Source organism: Martes martes (genome assembly GCF_963455335.1).
Source record: "Martes martes genome assembly, chromosome: 5".
Lineage (NCBI taxonomy): Eukaryota > Metazoa > Chordata > Mammalia > Carnivora > Mustelidae > Martes > Martes martes.
Genome location: NC_137892.1, coordinates 137,752,246 through 137,778,079, shown reverse-complemented (window position 1 = coordinate 137,778,079; position 25,834 = coordinate 137,752,246). Strand labels below are relative to the sequence as shown.

Below are 25,834 nucleotides of genomic sequence, written 5' to 3'. Positions count from 1 at the left end.
AAATGTAGTTTAAAAAACAAAGATAATACTAGTTTAATTGTGTTTATTCACATACAGTTGCCATTAAAAGGTTAACTCATTCATAAAAACATTTCTTCTATTGTAATATCCTTTGCCTCTTCTCTCTTCCAAATAAATCCCCACCACATAGCAGAAATGTTAGAAGTTACAGTGCAAATGAAGCAAATTAACTATTTTTTAAACCTTTAAAACATGACTGATGAACAATTTTACAGAGTAGGTTGCCTATTAATATGTTACATATTAACAGATCTACGGTACCATTTTGGACAATCAGATTTGCTTGACATAAAGATGGAGCTGGAATTTTTGTCAAGAAGGTATTTAAACCTCTTAGAAGAGTTTTTAAAAAGAACTGAAATCCCATACCATAAAGTGTTCTCTTCAGTTAATCATTTTAAATCAAGCCAGAAACTGGATCCAGCTCTAGGAAAACACTGATTTTTTGTTTTTATGCATCATGTAAACACTGCTCTGTCTATGCAGATACTCTTAGAAAAGAAAAACAGATTCTTGTTCTGGATATACATCAAAACCTAGGTTACCTTTGTGTAACATTTATTTAAAATTTTGACAAGAACATGTTAAATGTTGGCAAAGCTAATAGCACTCAATTTGATTATACATCCTAGCTTTCACAGAATTTGAGCTCACAAGACTCAAGTTCTATTAGGATAGACTCTTTCATTCGTCAGTGTATACCCAGCATTTGACACAGTACATGACACAAGGTGTGTGTTCAATAAATATTTCAATGTTGAATATAACTTCTTAACAGCAAATGAAAAAAAGATACAACTCTGAATAAATTTGTCTCATGATGCAGCAATAGGTGCTTTTTGTAAGAATTCTAGGATTGCTTATAAGTAGATCAAGAATTAGATAATTTCTTCTCAAACTAAAGGAACTCTTATGGGGGGGTAGGAGGGGAATGGAAGCTGTAACATTTTATCTTTCACAAAGCTAATTTGTGAAACATGGAATACGAGGCTAGGTAAAAACTACCATGATATTAAAAGTAAGGCAGTTCCAAAACTTATGTTTTGCATATTTATTGAAGAATCCCATTTTCTGACACTACTCCTAATACTAGATGAAAATATTTTTTAAAGGTTTTACCAAACTACTAATATGTCTAATTAGCTCATCTTTTTAGTCTTTGATTCCATGTTAGAGTTTTAAATACAGAAGAACTCTATTAAGATTCAAAAGCATTCAAAAAAAAAAAAAATTCTAGGACTTAAAATAGCTATTGGATAATACATTTGTAACAGTATCGTGATTTGTCCAGATGTACTTTTTCACCCACCACTCAAAATTAACCTGAAAGTCAATTATTAAATGAAAACATTGATAATTTCAAAAATGATTGTTTGAACTTCTTAAATCAGTAGAGAGCTGTAACAATATTTTACTCTGAAATTAGAAAATTCTAAGCACATATAAAAAACACATTTACCTACTTCAATTAGGTCAATGTCAGGATTTATCAAAATTCTCCATCAAAATTTTTTAAAAATCTTGATTTTTAGTTACTATAAAAAATATACACTAATCAAATGATATGTGTTTGGTCTGACCAATTCCACAGTTAGAAAGGGAAGGGGAAAAAAAAAAAAACTTGTACAGTGAAATTTCAAATCCTAAACATTTAATCCTTTATTTGAGCCTACCCTCTCTCAAAAGGTATCAGAACTTTTGGATACCGAATATAAGCAATATAGAAATTTCACTGGTATCAATTCTAATCTGTTTAGTCCATCCATTTTCTAACACAGTGAACAATATTTTCTATCCAAATTCAAAAGAAGAATAATGCAAATCTCACTTTCTTGGTCACCTTTGAAGCCCAGGGCCAACCAGTCTCAAGAATAACCAAAATATGGTAGTCTGTTTCTGCAGTGAAAGCATTTTCCCAGTAATCAAAATTTGTCATCTGAGGAAATCTTTCATTGTTCTAGAAGCACAGTTCGAAGCTCATCTTCTTTATTGATCATCATTGAAGCAATTGCTCCATCATTAAACTCAAAAGAAGTACCTCCATCTACAACCATGCAGGCATCCCAACAACGAGAACGAACACATACCCTGAGAAGAAATAAACATCTCATTAAATATTAAGTTTTCTTAACCTTTAATTATGGTTTCTTTAAAACTCTTATATTTTTTGAAACTGGTAGATCATTTGGCCTTGATTTTCAAAATCAAGTTGTTCTTTGGTTTGAGAGAGTAACTTTGTATATATGGATACATTACCAAAATCTAATATTCAGGATAGCTCCATTCATCCAGACAGTTATGAGAGAACAAGTCCAGACTTGATGGAACTCACAGGCTTTTTTCATACAAAAAAATGTTGAGCTATTGCAAGCGCTAATGTTGAGCAAGAATGTAACTGTTTTCATCGTTTAACACATGAAGAGGCACAAATTTGTACTGTACAGCTCAATGAACACATTTGTGTAGTCATTCCTCACCCAAATCAGGACTCAAGTGTGCCCCAGTTCCCCAGAAGCCCCCTCCTTGCTACACATGCACTATTCTAATGTTAGTCACCATTGCAGTCATAGCTGTTTGTTCTTAAACTTTATATAAATGGAAGAATACAATAGGTCTGCTGTGTCTAGCTTTCTTTTGCTTAATAGTATGCTTGTGAAACTTATCCATGGTTATTACCAGTAGTATTGGTGTGTTCATTTCATTGCTATATGAAAATACTTCCATTGTATGAAAATACCAAAATTTATGGGCTCTCTTCTATTCACCAACACCTGAGTTTTTACTACTGGAAGCAGTGCTGCTGTGTATATTCATAATATTTATTTTATTATTTTTAAGATTTTACTTATTTATTTGACAGAGAGAGAGAGGGAACACAAGCAGGGGGAGCAACAGGCAGAGGGAGAGGGAGAGGCAGGCTGCCCTCTGAGCAGGGAGCCCAATGTGGGGCTCGATCCCAGGACCCTGGGATCATGACCTTAGCTGAAGGCAGCCTCTTAACTGACTGGGCCACCCAGGTGCCCTGCTGTGTATATTCTTGAGCATCTTTTGTTGCAGACATTTGTGTGTCTACAGTTCTGGTGGAGGTGCACCTAAGAGTGGGATTTCTGGGTCAATGCATGTGCTATATTCAGCTTTGGTAGGTAACTGCCAAGCAACTCTCCAAACTATTCCTAACAATACCTAAGTTACAGTTACTCCCACCTTATAGCAACTAGCATCTCAGCCCTTCTGTTGAGTGTGTATGGTATCAGAATAGGAAGTTTTAATTTGCATTTCCCACACGAATAGTAAGTTCAAGGATGTTTTTCATACACTTAACCATTCGGATACCTTCTTCTGTAAAATGCTTGTCTAGAACTTTGGCAATTTTTCTACTGAGCTGCCTTTTCTTGTTGAGTTGTAGGAATTTTTACAATATTCTGGATATAAGTCCATTGCTGGATATAGGTACTGCAATTATCTCACTCTGTGGCTTGCCTTTTTTTTTTCCTTAATGTTGTCTTGATTAACAGAAGTTCTTAATTCTAATATAGTTCAATTTGCCAATCTTTTGTTGATAAGTGCTTTATATGACATGTTTAAAAAATACTGTCCAACTGCTAAAGTCATGAAGCTTATTCTGACTTTTTATTTATATATATTTATTTATATTTATATTTATTTATATATATTTAAATGTCTTTGTAGTATCACCTAAACTGAGTACAGATTTATTGAGTAATCAAAATTAACTCTCAAAGGAGTAAAATGACTTTCCTTAAGTGTTTTTCCTAGAAAAAAATCAACAGTATTTTTTTTAAAAAGAGACTATGTACACTGTATAAGCAGCAATTCAAACTTAAACCACTCTTTGCCTGCCATGAGACAGATGACATTTAGTTTTTTTGTTCAGAAAATTGGACAACCTTCACAAAATAAATTATGTATTTTTTTTTATATCTACCCTTCAAAAAAAATCAAATCTGCTAGATGTGGAATAGGGAGGGGTTAGTTTTAGGGAAAAGGTGACAGAAATGAGTCCTACTCTAAAAGTTTATTGCTACACAACTGAGGTTTTATATGAATGTTTATCCTGCTTTTTATCCCACAGCATATGAAAAAAAAAGTTGCTTTCCAGAAAAAGTGATAATTTGATCTTGTATGTCTTAATATATTAAAACAAATCCACTTCACCCAATTAAATATTTATGCTCCTTCTATTTACTTACAGTTTCTCTAAAATGGTACAGTATGTTAGAAAGGAAAATACCATTCTCACCAGGGTATATAGCATGACACCTCATTAGTTCCACAAGTTCTATACTTTTCCTACCAAATTAAGTTTGAATGAGTGGATTTCATCAAACTGAATACTTTAAAACCAAGAGTCCTTTATAATTACAAGAAGTGAAAGCATAGTCACAAGTCATCCTTTGGAAGCTTACTTTGAGGAGAAGCAGCGCTGACGACTGCTGGAGAAAACTCTGTTTGCTATTGGTTCTCGAATACTGAAAAGTATTTTTGGTTCTTCTGGACTGAAGAGCAGCGATTCATTATATTCATTTGTTACTATGAAGAAAAAAATGTAATAGCGCAGTCAATGAAAGATGGTCACTTCTGAGAAGTGCAAAATGAAAAATGAATGCTATCCTCTTCCCAACTGAAAAGCAACTCTGTTCCAAAGGTCTGTTTGGCACAAAGTTTCTTGGAACTCACAATACATTCCATTAAGACAAAACAAAACAAAACAAAAAAACCCACCTTATAAATTAGGATTAGGTTCCAAGATTAGACCATCAAAGCCTGTATCAACCACAGTAGAGCAGAAATAGATATACTGGGGTGGGCTACAAAACCAGTAATTAAACAGAAGGAACTAGCTTGAGGCACTCAAATGGAACTTGGGCTCCAAAAGTCCCTTTGCCAAGTTCCCTTCCAAAATACCATGTCAAAGTGTTCATAAGTTAATTGTCTTGATGTAAAATGCACTCTTAAACAATAACAGGCAAAATATGCCTTCTCTAATAAAACTGCGATTACTCAAGATATTTTTATAAATCTTTGAGACCTGATTTTCATAACCAAGGGGCACATCAAAGTTGATAGGCAAAGCACAAATTGGTTAAAAACAACTGTACAAAGAAATCAGGCTTGTAAGAATGTTTATTTGAACACATTAAAAAAAATCGTAAGACTGTCAATCTAGCTTATTTACCAAAATTTCACTTAAATTATTTGGCTCTTTGAAAAAAATATGTCAAAAATAAAAATGTGCTTCTCTGGACACACACACACACACACACACACACACACACACACAGTGTCCTAGCTCCAGGGGGGCCTAGCTGGCTCCAGTCACTAGAGCATGCAATTCCTGATCTCGGGGGCGTGAGGTCAAGCCCCATGTTGGGCACAGAGAGAACTTTAAAAAAAAAAAAAAAAAGTGCTAGCTCTGAAAGAAGTTAATTCCAGAAATGTCTATAATAGTGACTGCACCACTTGTTTTCACTATTGCTTCTAAATAAGTCAAATTTTCAAAGGAGTAACAGTCACTCAATAGAGCAGGAAAAAAAAAAATCACTGTATTTTAAATATACCCTTAAATTTACATGCCTGATATGTTTCAGTTGTTTTACATAATTATGTTTTAAGTTAAACTATATACTGAATCATTACTATAAATGCCTAATTTTCCTTTCTTTGACACATATTTAATGTTAATCTTTTTAGTCTCCAACAGGGAGAAAGTCCACTTTAGAGAGCTGAAATGGACTTCAGAGATTTAGTCCTGTTTTTTCAAACTATTACAGGCCAAGCATCTTCCTCAACAAAGGAAGTCTTACCTGGAAATCCAAAATATTCACATAAATGAACTGACACTACTACATATGTAAGTAGATTCACTATGAAAAAGTTCGGAGTTTTTAAAAATATAATTGACCTTGAAATCTCAGGATACTCTTCAGTTAGAAATAAAAAGGAGAGCTTTAGTGGGAAGTCTGTACAAAAATGTTCCTGATGGATGAGATGGGACTTTAGTGAGTTAATTTCGTATGCAAATCAAAGGAATGTGTTTTCTAATTTAAGAATTTAAATATATAGAAAAAAAATTTTAAGAATAAAGTTGAAGAATCCCTATGCATTCATTACCAATCTACTTCCACTTCCTCATCTTACAGTCCAGGAAGCAGAGGGATGGAATCAGTCTTGCTCATATTTTCAGTGAGTGACTGGTCTGGGATTGGACCCCAGGTGGTCAAACTCCCTGATCAGTAGTATTCTTTCCCAACATGGCTAGTTCTCTCAAGGGAACCCTGAAGCAACTGGCAGGAGTAGGTAGTCAAAAGTTAAGGAGAAGATTTTAGTGAATGTGAAGATAAAGCATTCACAGCTCGGGGAATTCCATTTCATTCACAGGGTATTAATGGCATACTGAGTTTAGGTAAACATTTCCCATTTGCTGATCTATATTTTTCCATATTTTCCTATCCCCCAGGACATGGTTGTAGTGTTAACTACACTACATGTCAAACTCCATTACATGTCAAAACCATGTGTTTTGACATAAAGGTTATATATTTCATAGTTCATAAAAATATAATATATAAAAAGTCCAGCTCTAAACTTTTACTGCTTAAATATATGTAAGGGGATATTATATCAAGAGACTGTTTGAGTCAAAAAAGTACTATGCTTTGCTAATTAGACAAGTTAACTTCACAATAACATCCTCAAGATCGATGCAGAACTTAAATGAAACTGTTAGTAATTATGATCATTAGTCACTGACCTTTCTCTACCAATTCTCTGTTCAATGGAAGACTTAAATTCCCTTGTCGTTTTGCTGTTGAAAAAGGAAAGAGGGAAATAAATACCTTGATTAAATATTTTGTGTCATATAACAGCTAACATATAATAATATATATACATTATATAGCATATAATTGTAACATAATAGCTATTATGGTACTCACCAATATTTAAAACATCTTCCACAGCCTGAGTTGCAACCCTGTTAATATTGAATGACCTAGAAACAAACATAAGTTCTTTAATTCTACAAACATACTAAAAATGAAAAAGAAATTATCTACTTAATATATAAAAAACTTAAAATTATCAAGAAAAAAAAAACAGCCAAAAGACAAGAGCCCCTTCACCCAGTTTTAAAAAGTGGGCAACGTACATAGACAAACAGTTTACAGGCCTATATGAAAAAGTGTTCAATTTTACTCCTACTAAGGAAATACAAATTAAAGACTGATAATATATTGGCATAGATATCAGAAAAACATTCTCATATACTGATGGGTTTATGGAAGTTGCAGGTGGAAGGCAATTCTGTGTTATTAAAATTTTAAAATGAACATATTCTTCAATCTACTAATTTATCCTAAAATATACTTACATCTATAATACACAAAGACATGTACAAGGTTATTTACTGAAGTATTGTTTATAATAGCAAAACAACTCATCCACTGGAAACAGATTATTACTATATAGATATTAAAAAGAATAAAATAGAACTGGATGTGCTGACAGATAATGGATAAGTTAAAAGCCAAAGGCATTATATAGTATATATAAATAAACAGGGAAGTATCATATACAACAAAATTTATACATACACACACACACACACACACACACACACATACATATGGGATGGTTGTGTCTGGAGATTAGTACTAGAGATATGAAATGAAAGACTAGATTTTCATTTGATACCCTTCTATACTATTTAACATTTTTAATGTGCAAATATCTCTTTAAATTACAAAACAGAAAAGATGAGAAATTTTTACTACTGTGTGATGCCTTGCTTAACCACTTAAGAACAAATATTAACACAAACATGAATCACTTTTTTTTCTTAAAGATTTATTTATTTATTTGACAGTGAGAGGGAGAGATAGAGAGCACAAGCAGGGGGAGCAGCAGGCAGAGGGAGAGGGAGAAGCAGGCTCCCTGCTGAGCAGGGAGCCCGATGTGGGGCTCGATCCCAGGACCTTGGGATCATGACCTGAGCCAAAGGCAGCCTCTTAACCAAATGAGCCACCCAGGCACCCCCATGAGTCACTTTTAAAAGTAGCTCTGTCATTGGGTCTACAAAGATGGTTATAGAAGGTTTTTGTTCTTTTTTTTTTTTTTTTTCATTCTTTCCAGTGATTTAGAATTCTGCTGCTGCCTCACAACTCTTCTCACATAGCTTCAGTAGATAACTCAATGACCCACACACTCTCAACGTAATTCAGTGATTCTTAACCTTTTTTGAGGAGGGCAAGTAACAGATACTCTTGCATACCCTTCTAACTCTATACCCTTCACATTTTGAGAAATGTGGTAACATTGTGGGCATTCTCTTAACAATGCAGATACACAAATTTTTATATTAAAAATTTGGGGTCACTCACAGTCCACATACCTATACTAAAAAAAAATCTCAGATCTAGCCATTGCCTATTCTATTTTTCACCATTATCTACTCTCCAATTTCCTATTGCAACCACACCAAGCCCATTCTTGCCTCTGTACCTTTGCTCATACTTACTATGTGGCATGAAGCAAAATACTTTAAGTATCCTGACTCATTGTTTAGTATGAGGCTTGCAATACCTATCTCATGAGAATTACTGCCACACACTACAGGGCCAGGCATCTGTGGCACCACCTGGCTCATGGCAAGAACTCAATACTGAATGAAAATACCAAATGAAAAAGATGTACATGCGTTATATTTCTAATTCTTCTGAATATTCACATTATTGGAAGATACTATTTTAGAACTCTATTTTAAATTAAGAAGTCACATAAAATGAGATATATTTATTAGGGTTCCACTGAATTAAAATATTGACATTAAGACTTAAGAGAACAAAAGTCTCATATGACTTGATTTAACAGTCCTAGAACTAAGACTTATTCAGGATACCACAAGACAACCCAAACTAAGTCCTCTGAATAGGGGTTAAATTAAGAGGAATTTCCTATGGTTGCAAACTGGATCTCAGCCAGTTCACTCTCCCTTTAGGAGTGGTTTATATTCTACATCGAAGACAAACTATATGCTTAAGGAGATCTTAGCTAGCCCATCATGACTTTTTTCTTAGGTCTACAACCTTCACTATTCTAAGCATTCCCAAATCACACACAACTTCCATTAAAGACAATCCAACTGAAAGACAAATTGAATCTCTTATCTTCTTAAGCTAGTAAAGCTTTCTCTCTTCACTTAAGAACATTTATCCTTAAATTGGCCATGACAGAATGTATGGAGGAGGGGGATTGGCAACAGTCCTAAAAACTAACAGAAATGCATGTGATTGAACTCTGTAGTCCTTCTCCCAGTGAATGTAGCTAATTCCACACTAGGAAAAGGACAGAGATGATCGTGAGACAATTCAGAGACAACCTGCTATGCAACAAAACCCTTACCTCCTCTGTCCTGTGGAGGAATTTTTAGAAATGCAAAATGGGATAGCTAATCCCCACTTTCTCTGTGTGTGCATGCGCACATACTGTGTGTGGGTGAACGCGTGCGCATAGTCAGGCCATCTTCTCCATCCCTTCTTGTCATAAAGCCATGTGACAGAGTTCTAGCTACAGGAATGAGAACACACGTCTGTTGTGAAGTCGTTCACAACACGTCTAAGCCTGTGTCCCGTAAGCCTCCCATAGGTGATCCTCCATGTTTTTCCTCCTTCTCTGGCTTGATATATGTAAGTAGAGGGGACCTAAGCAGTCATGTTTAAAAGATGGTTGAGCCACATGATGGAAGGAGCCTGGATCCCTGAGTCACCACTTACAGATCCACCTCCCAACTGAAGACCCACCTGGACTTTCTAAGAATAAGATATAAACTTCTATTTTGTTAAGTCACTGAGATTGGGGGGTTATCAGTTACAATAATTATCTTATCCAAAGTTACACATTTCCAAGTTTCATAGTCAAAGCAAGGACTGAGAGGTCACATAGGAAAACTTCTATCTCCGTATCAAGAATTGAAAGAGTAAAAGAAACAGGCTGTTCTATTCCTCTCTTTCCAGTGATCCCTAAGGTCTATAGTTTAGAGTTAAGTCCAGAACTTAAATCTGTCTTCACCATTTATTTATTAGCCACATGGCTTTGGGAAACTCCTGAGACTTTAGTAATACTCTATTAAGAAAAATAAAATCACTTACTTCCAAAGTATTTTTGAAGATTTAAATAATATATGTAAGCTCAAGACAAAGTTTAGAAATGGCAGTTTTGCTTATTTGCGGAGCATAAGGAATAACACAGAGGACATGGGGAGATGGAGAGGAGAAGTAAGTTGGGGGAAATTGGAGGGGGAGACGAACCATGAGAGACTGTGGACTCTTGAGAAACAAACTGTGGGTTTTGGAGGGGAGGGTGGGGGGGGTGAGCCTGGTGGTGGGTATTAAGGAGGGCACGTATTGCATGGAGAAATGGGCGTGGTGCATAAACAATGAATTCTGGAACACTGAAAAGAGATTTAAAAAATAAATAAAAATTTTTTAAAAATTAAAAAAATAAAGAGAAAAATGAGCAAAAAAAAAAAAAAGAAAAAGAAAGAAATGGCAGTTTGATAGACATATACCTTTCTCTCAGCCCTTCTGGCCCCCAGGCTTCTCTTCTCCACGCCCCCACCACAATTTTCTGAAGAGAACAAGGACAACAGACGAATGGGAAATGCAATCACAGCAAAAGAACGATCCGTAATGAGAGGGAGAAAGGCAGAAGATGTTAGAAGCAAGCAAGCTATGTAGGGCCGAAGACAGAAGAGGCTGAGTGACTGAGGTGGCAGGGACAGGATACAGTTAGGGACAGAGACTTCTAGACCACAACACTGGAGACCACAGGAGACTTTAACAAGCAACATAGAAAAGATGGAAATCCTAATTTAAGCCATACTCATGTCCAACATCAACACAGGACTCAGCTGTAAGGTATGTGGCAGTGGAGGGCAGGACTGTTTTACAAGCCTAGTGGCTCTTATTCTTTATGCTCTTCTTACTACTAAAAAGTTGAAAACCAAAACTATCAAAATCACACAGACATAGACACACACCCCAAAGCAAAAGCCAAAACCGATTCCCTGCCTTTAGCATAACCACTATTTCACTAAAATTAGCAAGTTTACCTTGATAATTCTTCAAAAAACCTAGTGACACATCTTTGAACTGCAGGAATTGTACAGACCGTTCCCCCTCTGCATTTAAAGCTGGCGGTCAAAAGGGCCTTGGTTTTACAGTCAAACACACCTGTGCTTGTATCCAGTTTCTGACACTAGTTTGTGACCTCCCCCTAATTATTTATCCTTGCAAAGCTTCAATTTCTACCTTTATAAAACAGGGATACAACTACTTTCTTGCAGGATTTCTATAAGAATATTGTCAATGTATAAAAAGCGCCTAGCACAGTATATGCAGAGTAGCAGGAGCTAAATGACTAAGAGCTTGTATTATAATTCATACATCAGAACCTACAGAATCAGAAGATAAAGTAATCTTATTTTTTTATAATTTTTTAATAAACATATAATGTATTATTAGCCCCAGGGGTACAGGTCTGTGAATCACCAGGTTTACACACTTCACAGCTAAAGTAATCTTATTTTATCTGTTCCATTTCCCCTCACTTTGCCGAAAAGGAAACTTGTACAAGATCACAAGGCTAGTTAGTGGTTTAGCCCAGGCTCTAACTTCCAGGCTAGTGCTTTTCAATTATACCACTTTGACCACTTTGGGGGTCGGGGGGAGGAATCAGAATACTGGAAGGAGAAGGATCTAAGAAACCATTTCTGATTCTCAATACGGTTTTCAATAAGTAACACATCGCAGTGAGCAGAAAAGATGTTATGATAAATTAAAGCAGTTAACTGTGATGTTTTCATTTTATGAGCGTGTTACACAATAATTTTATAACATTAGATTATTAAATTTATTTTTTCAAACAATTATTGATAAAAGTCATTTTGGAGTGTGTCTTTGTTTATGGTGTGAAAATGGTCGAGTTTCCATTCTCTTACACCATACACAAAGATCAACTCGAAATGGATAAAAGACTTCAACGTGACACAGGAATCTATCAAAATCCTAGAGAAGAACATAGGCAGTAACCTCTTCGACATGGGCCACAGCAACTTCTTTCAAGACACTTCTCCAAAGGCAAAGGGAACAAAAATAAAAATGAACCTTTGGGACTTCATCAAGATCAAAAGCTTCTGCAGAGCAAAGGAAACAGTCCACAAAACAAAGAGGCAACCCACGGAATGGGAGAAGATATTTGCAAATGACAATATAGACAAAGAGCTGATATCCAAGATCTATAAAGAACTCCTCAAGCTCAACACACACAAAACAGATAATCACATCAAAAAATGGGCAGAAGATGTGAATAGACACTTCTCCAAAGAAGACATACAAATGGCTAACAGACACATGAAAAAATGTTCATCATCATTAGCCATCTGGGAGATTCAAATCAAAACCACATTGAGATACCACCTTACACCAGTTAGAATGGCCAAAATTAACAAGACAGTATTCAACAACTGTTGGAAAGGAGAACCCTCTTACAGTGTTGGTGGGGGTGCAAGTTGGTACAGCTACTTTGGAGAATAGTGTGGAAATTCCCTAAGAAATTAAAAATAGAGCTTACCTATGACCCTGCAGTTGCACTACTGGATATTTACCCCAAAGATACAGATGTAGTGAAAAGGGCCATCTGTACCCCAATGTTCATAGCAGCAATGACCATAGTCGCCAAACTATGGAAAGAGCCAAGATGCCCTTCAACAGATGAATGGATAAAGAAGATATAGTCCATATATACAATGGAGTATTATGCCTACATCAGAAAGGATGAATACCCAACTTTATATCAACATGGACGGGACTGGAGGAGATTATGCTGAGTGAAATAATTCAAGCAGATAGAGTCAATTATCGTATGGTTTCACTTACTTGTGGAGCATAACGAATAACACGGAGGACATGGGGAGATGGAGAGAAGTTAGTTGGAGGAAATCAGAGGGGGAGACGAACCATGAGAGACTGTGGACTCAGAAACAAACTGAGGATTTTGGAGAGGAGGGGGGTGGGGGGTTGGGTGAGCGTGGAGGTGGGTATTATGGAGGGCACATATTGCATGGAGCACTGGGTTTGGTACATAAACAATGAATCTTGGAACATGGAAAGAAATAAAATTACAAAAAAAAAAAGTCACTTTAGAAATATAGTTGTCAGGACACCTGGGTGGCTCAGTCAGTTAAGCCACTGCCTTTGGCTCAGGTCATGATCCCGGGGTTCTGGGATCAAATCCCGCAACCGGCTCCTTGCTCAGCGGGGAGCCTGCTTCTCTCTCCACCTCTGCCTGCCACTCTGCCTGCTTATGCGCTCCCTCTCTCTCTCTCTCTGACAAATAAAATAAATAAATAAAATCTTTAAAATAAATACAGTTCTCACTAGCCCTCAGGAAAATAAGATCTTTACCAATCTTTAAATAGCACTTCTCATTTTTCTCCAAAGGTTCATTTATTTGACAAAGATGAGGATTTCTTTTTAAAAGATGTGAAGTTATGAAGTACTTATGAATGAATATGGTGTCTGAAAATTAACTCCAAATAATGTAAGACAAAAGGAGACATCAGGGGAACAGAGTAAACAATTGGCATGTGTTAATAATTATTGAAACTGGCTAATGGGTACATGGATATTGATTATACTATTTGGTCTACTCAAATTTTTCCACAATAAAAAGTTTTAAAAAGTAATGCTGAAAAAGCATTACTCCATTTTAAACTATCCAAACTTAAAATCACAGTTTAATAAGTACTGTTATCTGCTGTATTTGTGAACATGTAGTCATTTAAAAAAAATGAGTGAATATGTATTAGGAACGGGCTATACACACAAAAAATTAAGGGAGGGAAAAAAAAATACACACACACATACATAACACAAAACCACAAGTCACCATTCCCAATGCCTCCCGTTGCTTGAACTGGCTGGGTGTCAGCTGGGCAGAGAAGAATGCGGTAAGTGCTATAATAGTGCTAGGAGGAAAAAGTGCAAGGGATGCACCAAAAGACGGTTCATTATGCTGATGCACTAGATCCTAGTAGAGATTTCCTACAGAGAGTGACATCTGAAGACTGGATTTTTCAGCCGGGGGATGGAAAGTGGAGAACGTTCAGGCATTCAATGCAGGAAGAAGCTGCACTGAGCAAACACAAAAAGTCTGAGCGAGCATGTTGTGCAGAGCATCACAAGTAGCCTGCAGAGTGCCCAGCATGCTGGCGGATGAGGGCAGGACAGCAGTAGGCTGCGAAGGTTCCTTAGGTCATATTTAAAGGATCTGACATACAGACTGAATAATCTGAACACAGTCAGAAGTAAATGAAACTTTTATAGCACAGAAGGGATACAGCCAAATTTTTCTACATTTTAGAAATACTACTCTGTTGGCAGTATGGATGACAGCCTGGAGAATAAAGGGTAAGGCACAAAGAATATTCACTAAAAAGTTAGGAGGCCTGGACCAAAGAAATAGCAGGAGAAATTGAAAAAGAGGGGCAAGGACTTCAGAAGTGTGACAAGCAGGATTCAGAGGCTGGGATGTGTAAGGGGGAGACCAGGGAGACTCAAAACTAAGACAAGGATTGGGGGAGTAATGCTTTTTCTCTAGAGCATGAACTCAGGGTAACAGTCATCCTATTTAGGAATACAGGGATCACAGGAATAAAAACCTGAAGATAATATATTTAGTTTTGAATGTGTTGAATTTGAAGGTCTATTACCCTCTCTAGCAGGTAATTTTAGGATAGGAGTTTGTGCTCAGGAGACGAACTACGGATGAGTCTGGGAGGCATCTGCATGTATATAGCCAAGAAGCAGCAGGGATTACCCAGAGAGAGGTGAGAGGGTAAAGAAGATATAGGAGCCCAAGGCCTTTGCTGCACAAACTTCCAGGACATTTTGCTGTTGTTACTGTACTTGCTTTATTATTTCAAATATTTTTCATTAAAAACAGAAACAAAAACAAAAACCTACAGTCCCCCAAAACATTCTCATTTTCTTTTTTCTCTTTACAAACGTAGTGCAACAGGCTAAATAATGACCAAATCCAGGCTACAGATCTAATCTAAGAAGTCAGGGCAGGACTTCTGGACCCAACTGATGAGTCAAGCAGAAAGTGAGCCAAACAACATAACACTACCAGACTACCTTTTGAGTATCAGAGGCTTTAAATACACCGATGTGCAGCCTCAAGTAAATTACATTACTTAAAATATTTCACAAAAGTCAATAAGCAACATACCAAGTTACTCACCAGGCCTTTGATCCTGTTCCAGTACACAAATTGAGCCCTGAACTCTTCTGTTTTTCCCATGGACCATCATCAACTGAAATCTCATAGTAGGAAGCCCTATGAATTGAGAATATAAAACTGGATTTGCTGAACTTATGGCTCACAGTAAATAATACAAACATTTTTCCAGAACTAATGAAATGTAAGTGGGCCAGCTTGACTTAGACATACCTGACTTAATAGGCACACACACCATGATACTAATACCGATTAAGTGAAAAAGTTAAAAAAAAAAAAATCTGCATATTTCCATCCCTCTCTGATCCATATGGTTTCTATCAATATTTTAACATTTCAAACAAGGGCTCCTGGTAAATTTTTACCTACCATATCTTCTACAGTTTTTATAGAATCTAACACATACAGAGCCTTATTTCAGAATTCAAAAAGGAAATGCCATTTTTAGGTGAGTTTCATTCTTGGTAGCTAGTCCAGTCCTTGATCACCCCAAGTCTGTATCTAACCCTTCAAGTTGCCAAAAGTTTCTGCTCAACTTGGGTTTAAGTTATATACTAACATGCCTTTTGAATTGAGAATAAGCTAAGAGAGATAAAGTTCTAAAGAAAATTCTCAACCAGTACTGCATTGGTGGACAAAACTAGGAATAAACTAGAATTGTAATTTCTTTAAAGATTTCTATTTCTTCGAGTATTTCAGAAATATGAAATCAAATGGGTTTTTCTGACACCAGCAAAAATGACACTATTCTTTATCTTGAACATATAAATTTGCAATTATTCAAAAAAACTCTTGAAACATGTAAAAGCCTATTTTGTAAAACTTTATATTAAATAATGGTGTCATTGATCAACACTGGATTATTTTTGTCCAGCAAATAAAAAAGTTAAATTCTTAATACAGCTTTTCCAGTAATGACAATTATTAGACATGCTTGCAAACACTAACACTCAATGGATAATTTATCTCTTATTTTAACCCTCAATTCTCCTACCAAACTCAATCTGCAAACATTTTACATGGCACAACTACTTTTCACATTTTCTCTGAAGTCACCATTCTTCATAAAAGATAGCAGGCCTTACATTCACATTTAATCTATTTCATAGCTTTGTTATGTCTTCCTAGAAAACTAGGAATTTTAGGCATAATAGGAGCCTATTACATTCAGATAAGCTAGTCAACTCTATAGGAACGGCTGCTGTTATGCCAGAATCACATAAAAACAAATGAGATTAGAGGTAAGTGGGGATAGAAGAGAAACAGGTGGAGAGGAAGAAAAGTATAGTCAGATGAGGGGTGTTGAGCCCAAAACAATGAGCAAAATTTAGTGTCATTCTCACATGCAGGTTTATCAAGATTAGTCAACTCAGAATTTTTGTTTCAGGGAAATTATTTTTTTAAGGCAGCAATAAAACTCACAGTCCCTTTAGAGTGGGTATACTTCTTCTTAAATTGTCCACTGCTACAGCCCAAGAATAAGACATTCTAGGTTAGAATAGAAAAGAAAAAAAAAATTGGGCCTTTAAAATGTTCTTAAATCTAAGAACATTATAAATGAGGCAGGAATAATATTGCTGCACTTCATATTTTCCAAGCAAAGCCCTTAAGTTTTCAAGGCAAAGTGAAGCCTCAATACAGGATCTGGAACCAGAAATACTGGGTATACATGACAGTTCTGAGGCTAACTAATGATAGGACCGTGCGCAAGTTATGTGAATCCTCCAAATCTCAACTTTTTCACTGATACACACAACTACCCTTCTCACAGGGCTGCTATGCGCGTGTAATGTAATACGTACAATATGCACAAAGCCGGACGCAAAGCCGGTATCCAGTAAGTATTCGTTGCCTTTCTGCCTAAGGGTCTCAGTCACAGATCTCTTAAAAATAAGTTCTAATACCTCCTAGAGTGAAAACTCTCCCAAGAGCATTGGAAGCGAACCCACCGCAGTCCTAATCTTAGTAAGGATACAAGGTGAGGCTCAATACAAAAAGCAGCAGCATCAGACATTTAGGAGATAAACCAACCAAATTACCGCTGCCACAGGAAAAACATTCAATCCCAAATCTAGTGGGCCTTCACTCAATTCCCAGAAGTCTGTCAATCGATCCCAGTTTTCTTCCTTTTATAAGTTATTTGATTTTTAGTAAGTACAAATTACAAAGCAACACTAGTAGAAGCTCTTAGAAGTTTATAACCTTTAAAATACATAAAGAATTAACATAAGCCATTAAATGGCTTCTCTAGAATCAGCATAAAAATCACAAAACATTTTTACCTTTGTCATTTTATTTTTTATTCAAGTTTAATTAACATATAGTGTTATATTAGTTTCAGGTATACAACATAGTAACTCAACAATTGTACACATTCCTCAGCGCTTATCAAGCTAAGTACACTCTTAATGCAACCCCCTGCCCCCCTCTGGCAACCACCAATTTGTTCTCTATATTTAAGTCTGCTTTTTTCTCTTTTTTCTATTTGTTTTGTTTTCTTAAAATCCACAAATGAGGGACACCTGGGTGGCTCAGTTGGTTAAGCAGCTGCCTTCGGCTCGGGTCATGATCCCAGCGTCCTGGGATCGAGTCCCACATCGGGCTCCTTGCCCCGCAGGGAGCCTGCTTCTCCCTCTGCCACTCTGTCTGCCTATGCTCGCTCGCGCTCTCTCTCTCTCTGACAAATAAATAAATAAAATCTTTAAAAAAAAAAAAAAAAAAATCCACAAATGAGTGAAATCACATGGTAACTGTCTTTGACTTATTTCACTTAGTGTAATACCCTCTAGGTCTATCCCTGCTGTTAAAAGTGGCAAGATTTCATTTGTCATTTAATGTAGACATTCTTCAATTTCATTTAAAGTTGTTGCTCTCTGCCTTATGTTTTTAGTAATCATGATTAGATTATATCACTAATTATTCCTGCCTTCTCTGTCACAAAATTATCCATTATTCATTTCCATATTGCTTCAAACTTGATATCGAGCAAAAGAAAACATTTTATGTATAGCATGAGTCTTACTACTATGTTAAATGTATTTACACCTTATGTTCTTTAAAGAATATATTTTTGATTCCTTCAAAGGATTTTACTTTTAAAGATTTTATTTATTTATTTCACAGAGATCACAAGTAGGCAGAGAGGCAGGCAGAGAGAAAGGAGAAAGCAGGCTCCCTGCAGAGCAGAGAGCCCGATGTGGGGCTCGATCCCAGGACGCTGGGATCATGACCTGAGCCGAAGGCAGAGGCTTTAACCCACTGAGCCACCGAGGTGCCCAGGATTTTACTTTTAAATACTTCTAAAAATTATGTATTTTATCACCCTCCAAAAAAATAAGATGCTACTACTACCTTTATCTTTCTTTATATCCCTAGTGACTTGCATATAGCAGGTAGCAGATACACAATAAATTACATTAATCAAAATAATTACAACTGAAAAAAATTATTCAAAGCATTCTACTAAATCAAGCCTTGTACTGTTTTCGGTACTGAGTCACTGGCTAAAACATGGATGTCTTTTTTAATTAAGACAAATATTTCTCATCATAATTAAACTTCTTATGAAAAGACAGGTCAACAAACAGAATTTCAGAATATATGGAACTCTCAGTAAACTAGGGAATCAACTACATGACCTTCAGAGGGTCACATGGTTCTAACAGCAGCAACGTGGGACAGAGACTCAGCTCTAATTTTCCACTCCTAATTTACTTATATCTACAAAAATGAGAAGGCAAGTTCTAAATGACGACCAAGAGTTTAATTAGCTTTACATTATGGCTGTCATTTTATAACTGGTAACTAATATATGAAAGTTTTTGAAAAAAATTCTGACCATTTTAGGCAAATTATATTCAACACCCACAAAACGGATTTCATCAGTAATAAAAATCATACTATACGTTTATAGTCCTAATGAAGAACTTTATTAACCTTAGTTTTGCTAATAATGGTTACAAATCTTACACTGTCAATACACTTGGCTTATGATATTGCATATAGGATATAATTACCACCAAGCGGTATTCCTGCCAAAAGTGTTTAGTCTGAATCTTATCATGCAGAGAAAGAAAAATCATACATATCTAATTATGTTTCAAACCAAATGGCTTAAACTATGCAAAAATATTAATATCAGAAATGACAAAACAGGGGTGGGACTAAGGAACAATTCTTAATTATAAAGGGCCATGATAGCCAAACAAAATGCATAATCCTTAACTGGATCCTAGATAAAAAATAAGCAAACAAATCAGCCTTAAGGGACATTATTAAGATAATTAGTTGGAAAGTTTTAATATGGACTGTCTATAAAAGTTCTATAACAACTGCAAATGTATGCCTAGTATACCACTCTCTTAAACATTTATAAAGCACCTATATGACAGACTAAAGGCTCTATAGTAATGGAACCTGAATAACTTTAACCTAGGGTGTCACAAACTTTTTTGCTCATAGAACCTTCTTTCCTCTTAACATGTATTATAAATGTGTGAGAAGATTTTGGAAAATTTCATTAAATAATTCATTTCTAGCACTTATACCATATTAATTATTCACAATACATAGGGTGTAGAGATCAAATATCTAAAAAATACTAAAACATGAAATTCCAAACTCAAGAAGACAGGTTTAAAAGCAAAAAGTACCTGGATGATAGACTCTCCCCAATGAAGACTTCATTTAGTGCCCTCACTGGCAAAAGCTGGGGTCCCGAAGCCTCAGGTCCTATTAATAATGAAAAGAAAAACAACTTGTTAAAATTTCAGAAAGTTAGGACTTAAGATTTTACAGAACATTAATATATTCATACTTTTGTTTCAATAGAATCCATACTTTAACATTATTAACACAGAAGTTAAATCGTATTTAGTGTTCATAAGGAACCTCAAAATCACCTAACATACCTCCAATGCAGCCTCTCTCTCCAAAATAAACCTTAATTCTTCTTGAAACAATTTTTCAAGAGTGATGAAATATACTTATCCATCCCATAAGATTCTTGTTGTCACACTTAATTTTCCTCTGAAAGCTTCAGATATGGAAATAATCAAGTACTTCCTTCCACAGGAGCCACTTTGGATTTAAGCAGCAAATTACATGCATGGCTATATTAGAAACCAAATTGGTTATACATTAGAGATCAGATTTTTTTTTTCCCCTCAAATAGAAAACCTCAAGAGCATTTTTAGCAGCAGTAGCACTGGAGGAACACTGCCACATCTAGTTACTGGTTTGTGATGAAAGTTTAAAAATAATAATAAACCAAACCTACCTTCCCTTGAAAGTGTACAGGTAATAAAAATGTATTCCTTACTAACTTGTACACAAATACAGTCCAGTATCTTTTTTTAAGCTGAAAAGTTAAAAAAAAAAAAAAAACGAAAAACTAAAACGTGTTTTTTTCTATAATCCTGTTCTAAACTAGAAAGCTAAATCAGGTATCAAACACAGTGACATATTTATTAATATCATACCTACTCTTCTATTCCAAAATTCCAAATGGTGGCTTCCTAATAAATGTTTCCTACCACTGTGATGAGAATTTAAATAGAAAAAATAAGATATACCTTGAAATCTTTCTAATTTTTTTCCTCACAAAATAAAGCTATCAAAAAACAAAAAGCACGCTCACAAAAAAGCCCTCTAAAGTAGTGTCTGGACAACATAAATATCATGTAATTGTTACTAACAAAAATATTACAATAACCTTAGTAATTTCCAGTGTTACTACTGAGAAATCAGAAACTATTGATTCCAGATTCTTCCTGTATAAAATAATGGCCACAATCATCACCACCACTTCCTCTCTGGAAATTACAGGAGCTTTATTTTATCCCTAGTATTCTGACATACCTTGGTATGAAATCTTTTACCATTAGTTATGCTAAATATTTGTGGGTCCTTTCAATTCAAAGAATGGTGCCTACGTTTTGAAAAATTTCTATTATTTTTTTGAACATTTTCTCTTCTTTTTCTAGAAGTGCCATTAATTAGATGTGAACATCCTGGATGTTACTTAGTTAATAACTATGTGATTTTGTTTCTTACTTAGTTAATAACTATGTGAAATATATATATATGTGTGTGTGTGTGTGTGTGTGTGTGTGTGTATATAAACTTAGTTTGTAAAACTAAACAGTAAATCTGAGACAGGAATCTGAGCAATGAATCTCTGAAGAACAATCCATAGCTTTCTTATAAAGCTGCTGAATTTCAGAGCCAAATCTTGAACATCTCCGGTGATAGCAATAAATTCTTTTGGCTAGGAATAAAGTAAGATTTCCAACTAAAATTTTAAAATCCTTAAAACATGACATGGACACATAATTAAAGAATAGCCCAACCTTATAATGCTATATATCACCATGAAAAACTCTGAAAATAATGAGACAAGACAGAGAAAACGTAGGTATGTAAAGGTAGCTTTTCCTGCTAAGTTTAGCCAAGAAATGAAACACAGGAGGAAAAAAAAAAGTATCCTTTTATACAGTCCACAGATATTTAGTATATCTCTTGGGGTCTTCCTGTATCATGAAAGTCTTAAAATTACTGGAAAAAGTAGGACAATATAGCTAAATTACAATCTAGAAAACTGAGAATTCTGCTTAACATTAAAAAAAAAAAAAAACTGCATTATCGCCTTATACTAATATCTTAGCAGCTTACAGAGATGTCTGAAACACAAATCTTAAGGCTGCAATGCAATTCCCAACAAAAATGTTTAAATCAACAACTACGAGAGATTGACTGATTTTAAGATTTTTATTTATTTATTTATTTGACAAAGAGAGCATGTAAATAGGCAGAGCACAGGCAGAGGGAGAGGGAAAAGCAGGCTCTCTGCTGAGCAGGAAGCCCAATGTGAGACTCAGTCCCAGGATCCTGAGATCATGACCCAAGCTGAAGGCAGCCGCCCAACCAACTGAGCCACCCAGGTGCCGATATGGTAGATATATTTAAATATGACTATACAAATGTATAATTATTAAGAAATCTACAGATTAGTTCATTTATTTCTACTGGGTTTTTTTGACATTTTAAGATTAATGCCAAGAATCTTTCCTTAAATATCAACTATTCTCTTAGACATTTTATAATTCTTTCATAATCAACAAGTTTTCAAACCCATCCTAGAAAACATTTCTTCTGGAAATACACTTCTTATTTGCATATCTAGTCATATTACATTTTTTTAAAAAGATTTATTTATTTATTTATTTGACAGACAGAGATCACAAGTAGGCAGAGAGGCAGGCAGAGAGAGAGAGGAGAAAGCAGGCTCTCCACAGAGCAGAGAGCCCAATGTGGGGCTCGATCCCAGGACCCTGGGATCATGACCTGAGCCGAAGGCAGAGGCTTTAACCCACTGAGCCACCCAGGCGCCCCTAGTCATATTACATTCTACACCTGAATTAGTTCACTGTATTTTCTTAAATGTGGTCAGTAGTACTAAAATCCCCAAATAACTGAATTATAAATTATTACTTCTAGAAATTGGAAGTCAAAAGGAACAAGAAGTTAAATATTGCCCAAACATATCTAATTCCCAATCAACTTACTTTCATCATGAACTCTTTCAATGTTGAAGGCTCTGCTATGTTGATTCAAACTTAGCTGCTGTTCATGAAGGTCCACAGGAACAGGGTTTATGCCAGTCCCTTCAAGGTACAACCTGATTCGCTGCCTCCATAACCACCTTAGAAGAGTGAAGGAAAACCAAATATGTTAAGATAAAGTAAACTTAGGATGAGGCATTATAATTTCACCGAATTAAAAAATTCATGTTAAAAACCTAGTTATTCCACGAACAAATTATACCAGAAACACCTAAAACTCAAAGGTTCCTCCTCAAAGACAAATTCAGAGATTTAGTTCTCTTTTCAAAAATAATACAAATATCTCATATTTGTACAAAATCTCCCACATAACTTGAATTAAAGTCAAATTCCTTATTAAGTATCCATTAAATCTAAGGTACTGAGTTAGATATAGCTGTGTTTCGCTCATACAAAAGTATAACATGCAAAAACAAAACAAAACAAAAAACAAAACAGCACTCTGAGATTAAAACAATTATTGTGTTAAGATGGTCAGACAAAACTCCCTCTCCTAGAGTTCTATAATGATTCTTTTTACAATAAAAAAGAAATCAATGACAAATTTTATAACATTTAAGATTACACCTAAAACTTAAGACATTTTTGAGAGAAGGAAAAAAATTAGGTATAATTGATTTCAAAACCAAAAACTGATGTATCAAAAAGCCAGTGGGACGGATTTTGCTAGATTAGTATATAAAAATATACTCCCACTTGGTAGCTATTAACTGGACATTTGTAGAGGTGCCAAACTTTTGAAATGATCAGAAACTAGAATCATTACTAGTGATTCCAGAAATCAAAATTTCATACAATTTAAAAAAAAAAAAAAAAGCAGACAAAGCGCTTTCTCAAACAGTAAAAATCTAGTCCAAGTCAGGAAATAAAAAGTCGTCCAACTTGGTGCTCTCTACTACAATCACCAGCCCCATCTCAGCTCCTCCCTCCACGCTTCTCTTTTCAGAATAGCCTGACCACTGAACAAATTAAGTGAAAGAAGTATGACAAAACATCCCCCTACCTGAGAAACACTTAATATGTAAAATAAACATCCCAGGAACCTCAGAATGGTGGAGTAAATCCAACCCTCAGCCATTCTGGATGGAAGAGGGGGTTAAAAATATAAAATCTCAGAGAATTTGAACACTTAGTTTTAGCCAGTAGTATAACTACCCTTGTACCAAACTGCTAAGAACATGTAACAACATTAAGAAAACAGAAACATGGCCTCTATCTCAGTGACAGAGAAAACCCCTCCACTTGCAGTTGGGTTACAGGCCAAGTGAGTTTTGTTAGCGTTTCTCTACATAGTTCCAGTTGGACTAGAAGAAAGGTAGAGGTTTGTGTGACTAAGCTAATAACAGTAGCCATAAAGAGTAATACATAACTATGCACTAAGCCAAATATTATCTAACTTGTTCTGTTCAACAGCATTTCTAGTGGCACATGAAGATATTTATAAAACAGCTGTAAGAAATTCCTACCTGAACTCACCACGATAGAACTTCTGTAAGGCTTCTGGGAAGGAATGTGTATATCGAACAGGAAGACATAAATGACCCTCAGACCTTTAAGAGATTTGTAGTGGTATAAAGAAAAGGAAAGAAAGAAAAACTTAATTCAAAAGGTATCACTAAACTACAAAAACCAGACACAAAATTTTATATATTTCTGTTCTATACTTCAATTTTTTTGGCCACAAAACTTTCTGTACTTTCAGTAAGACAAAAAGACCAAATAGAAATAGTGGTTTTACACCCATCTTCAATGCTATAATACACACAACTAAAGTTTCCATATCACAGTGAAACTAAAAATAACACCACATTTGCCAGCGACTGATCACCCTACAAAATTATGTAATGGTATGGTGGTGTTTGCACCCTACCTTTAAATTATTTAACTATAAACTTTGGGCAAGTCATTTTAGCATCTGCTTTCTCATCTCTAAAAGGGTGATAAAACCACTAATCTCAAAAGGTTATTCTGAGGAATCACACTATATGTGAAAGTGAACCATAAATCCCTTTTCAATATCATTTAAGATACTGAGTCATGAAGAGAAATCATAAAGCTAATCGATTGCAATCCTTCATTTACTCAAATATATGAGGGTAAACTTCCTCCAGGGAGTGAAGAGCTTGACACAGAAGACAAATATTTTTTTTAAAAAGTACAAATGACAGTGTTAACATTGCCTTTAGTTAATACAGGAAGATGAGCAAACGTGGCACCTAACATGAGGAACAGTATCCAGAAAGTTCAATCATCATCATTTACATGATGCGTTGATCTTGAAGGAAAGGTTGAGGAGACTTGGCAAAACAAACTCTTAACCGCTGTACATTAATTTATAAGCATAAAGAGCAGAAAAAAAAGGCTTTTACAAAGTTGTGACAAATCAATTTTTTCTTTTCTGTGAGGATCAACACTGAAATTTAGACTAGGCCCCAAGTTTTTTAATTTTCATAGTCACTGCAACACTTTTACACAGTGCTAAGTGTACAGAGAGTATCAACAGCCATTTGCTACAACAGTACCTGCTAGCGTCAACCACGGTCTACAACACCCGGGACAGAGAACAATGTCTCATGAGATTGTAGTCAGATGTCAGCCAGGGCCGTCAGCACCTGAAGGCCTGAGTTGGTCTGGAGGATTCACTTTCAATGTGGCTCACTCACGTGGCTGGCAAACTGGTGGGAGCTACTGGCAACAGGCCTCAATTCTTCCCCATGAGAGCCTCTCCTCAGGGCTGCTGGAGTATCCTCACATCATGCTGGCTGACTTACCCCAGAATGAGCAATCCAAGAGACTAATACAGAAGCTGTAATACCACTTATGACCTGGCCTTGGAATCCACACACTTTCATACCATATTCCACTGGTCACAC

The 25,834-nt window shown here is 35.6% G+C and overlaps 1 protein-coding gene across 3 annotated transcripts in view; it reads right to left on the bottom strand.

The window, feature by feature from the left end:
• Nucleotides 1–26: 26 nt before the first annotated feature.
• NADK2 (NAD kinase 2, mitochondrial) overlaps nucleotides 27–25,834 on the bottom strand; it is a 45,967-nt gene continuing 20,159 nt past the window's right edge. For 2 of the 3 annotated variants that reach the window (XM_080803951.1, XM_080803953.1), the window contains exons 5-13: nucleotides 24,428–24,511; nucleotides 22,905–23,041; nucleotides 19,992–20,070; nucleotides 16,762–16,827; nucleotides 15,343–15,438; nucleotides 6,978–7,033; nucleotides 6,794–6,847; nucleotides 4,449–4,572; nucleotides 27–2,109 (exon numbers count right to left, since the gene is read on the bottom strand). In XM_080803951.1, the coding sequence (XP_080660077.1) occupies nucleotides 1,971–2,109; nucleotides 4,449–4,572; nucleotides 6,794–6,847; nucleotides 6,978–7,033; nucleotides 15,343–15,438; nucleotides 16,762–16,827; nucleotides 19,992–20,070; nucleotides 22,905–23,041; nucleotides 24,428–24,511 (835 nt within the window). In that variant the 3' untranslated portion in view covers nucleotides 27–1,970. The remainder of the gene's footprint in view (nucleotides 2,110–4,448; nucleotides 4,573–6,793; nucleotides 6,848–6,977; nucleotides 7,034–15,342; nucleotides 15,439–16,761; nucleotides 16,828–19,991; nucleotides 20,071–22,904; nucleotides 23,042–24,427; nucleotides 24,512–25,834) is intronic. The other variant, XM_080803952.1, reaches the window with a different exon arrangement.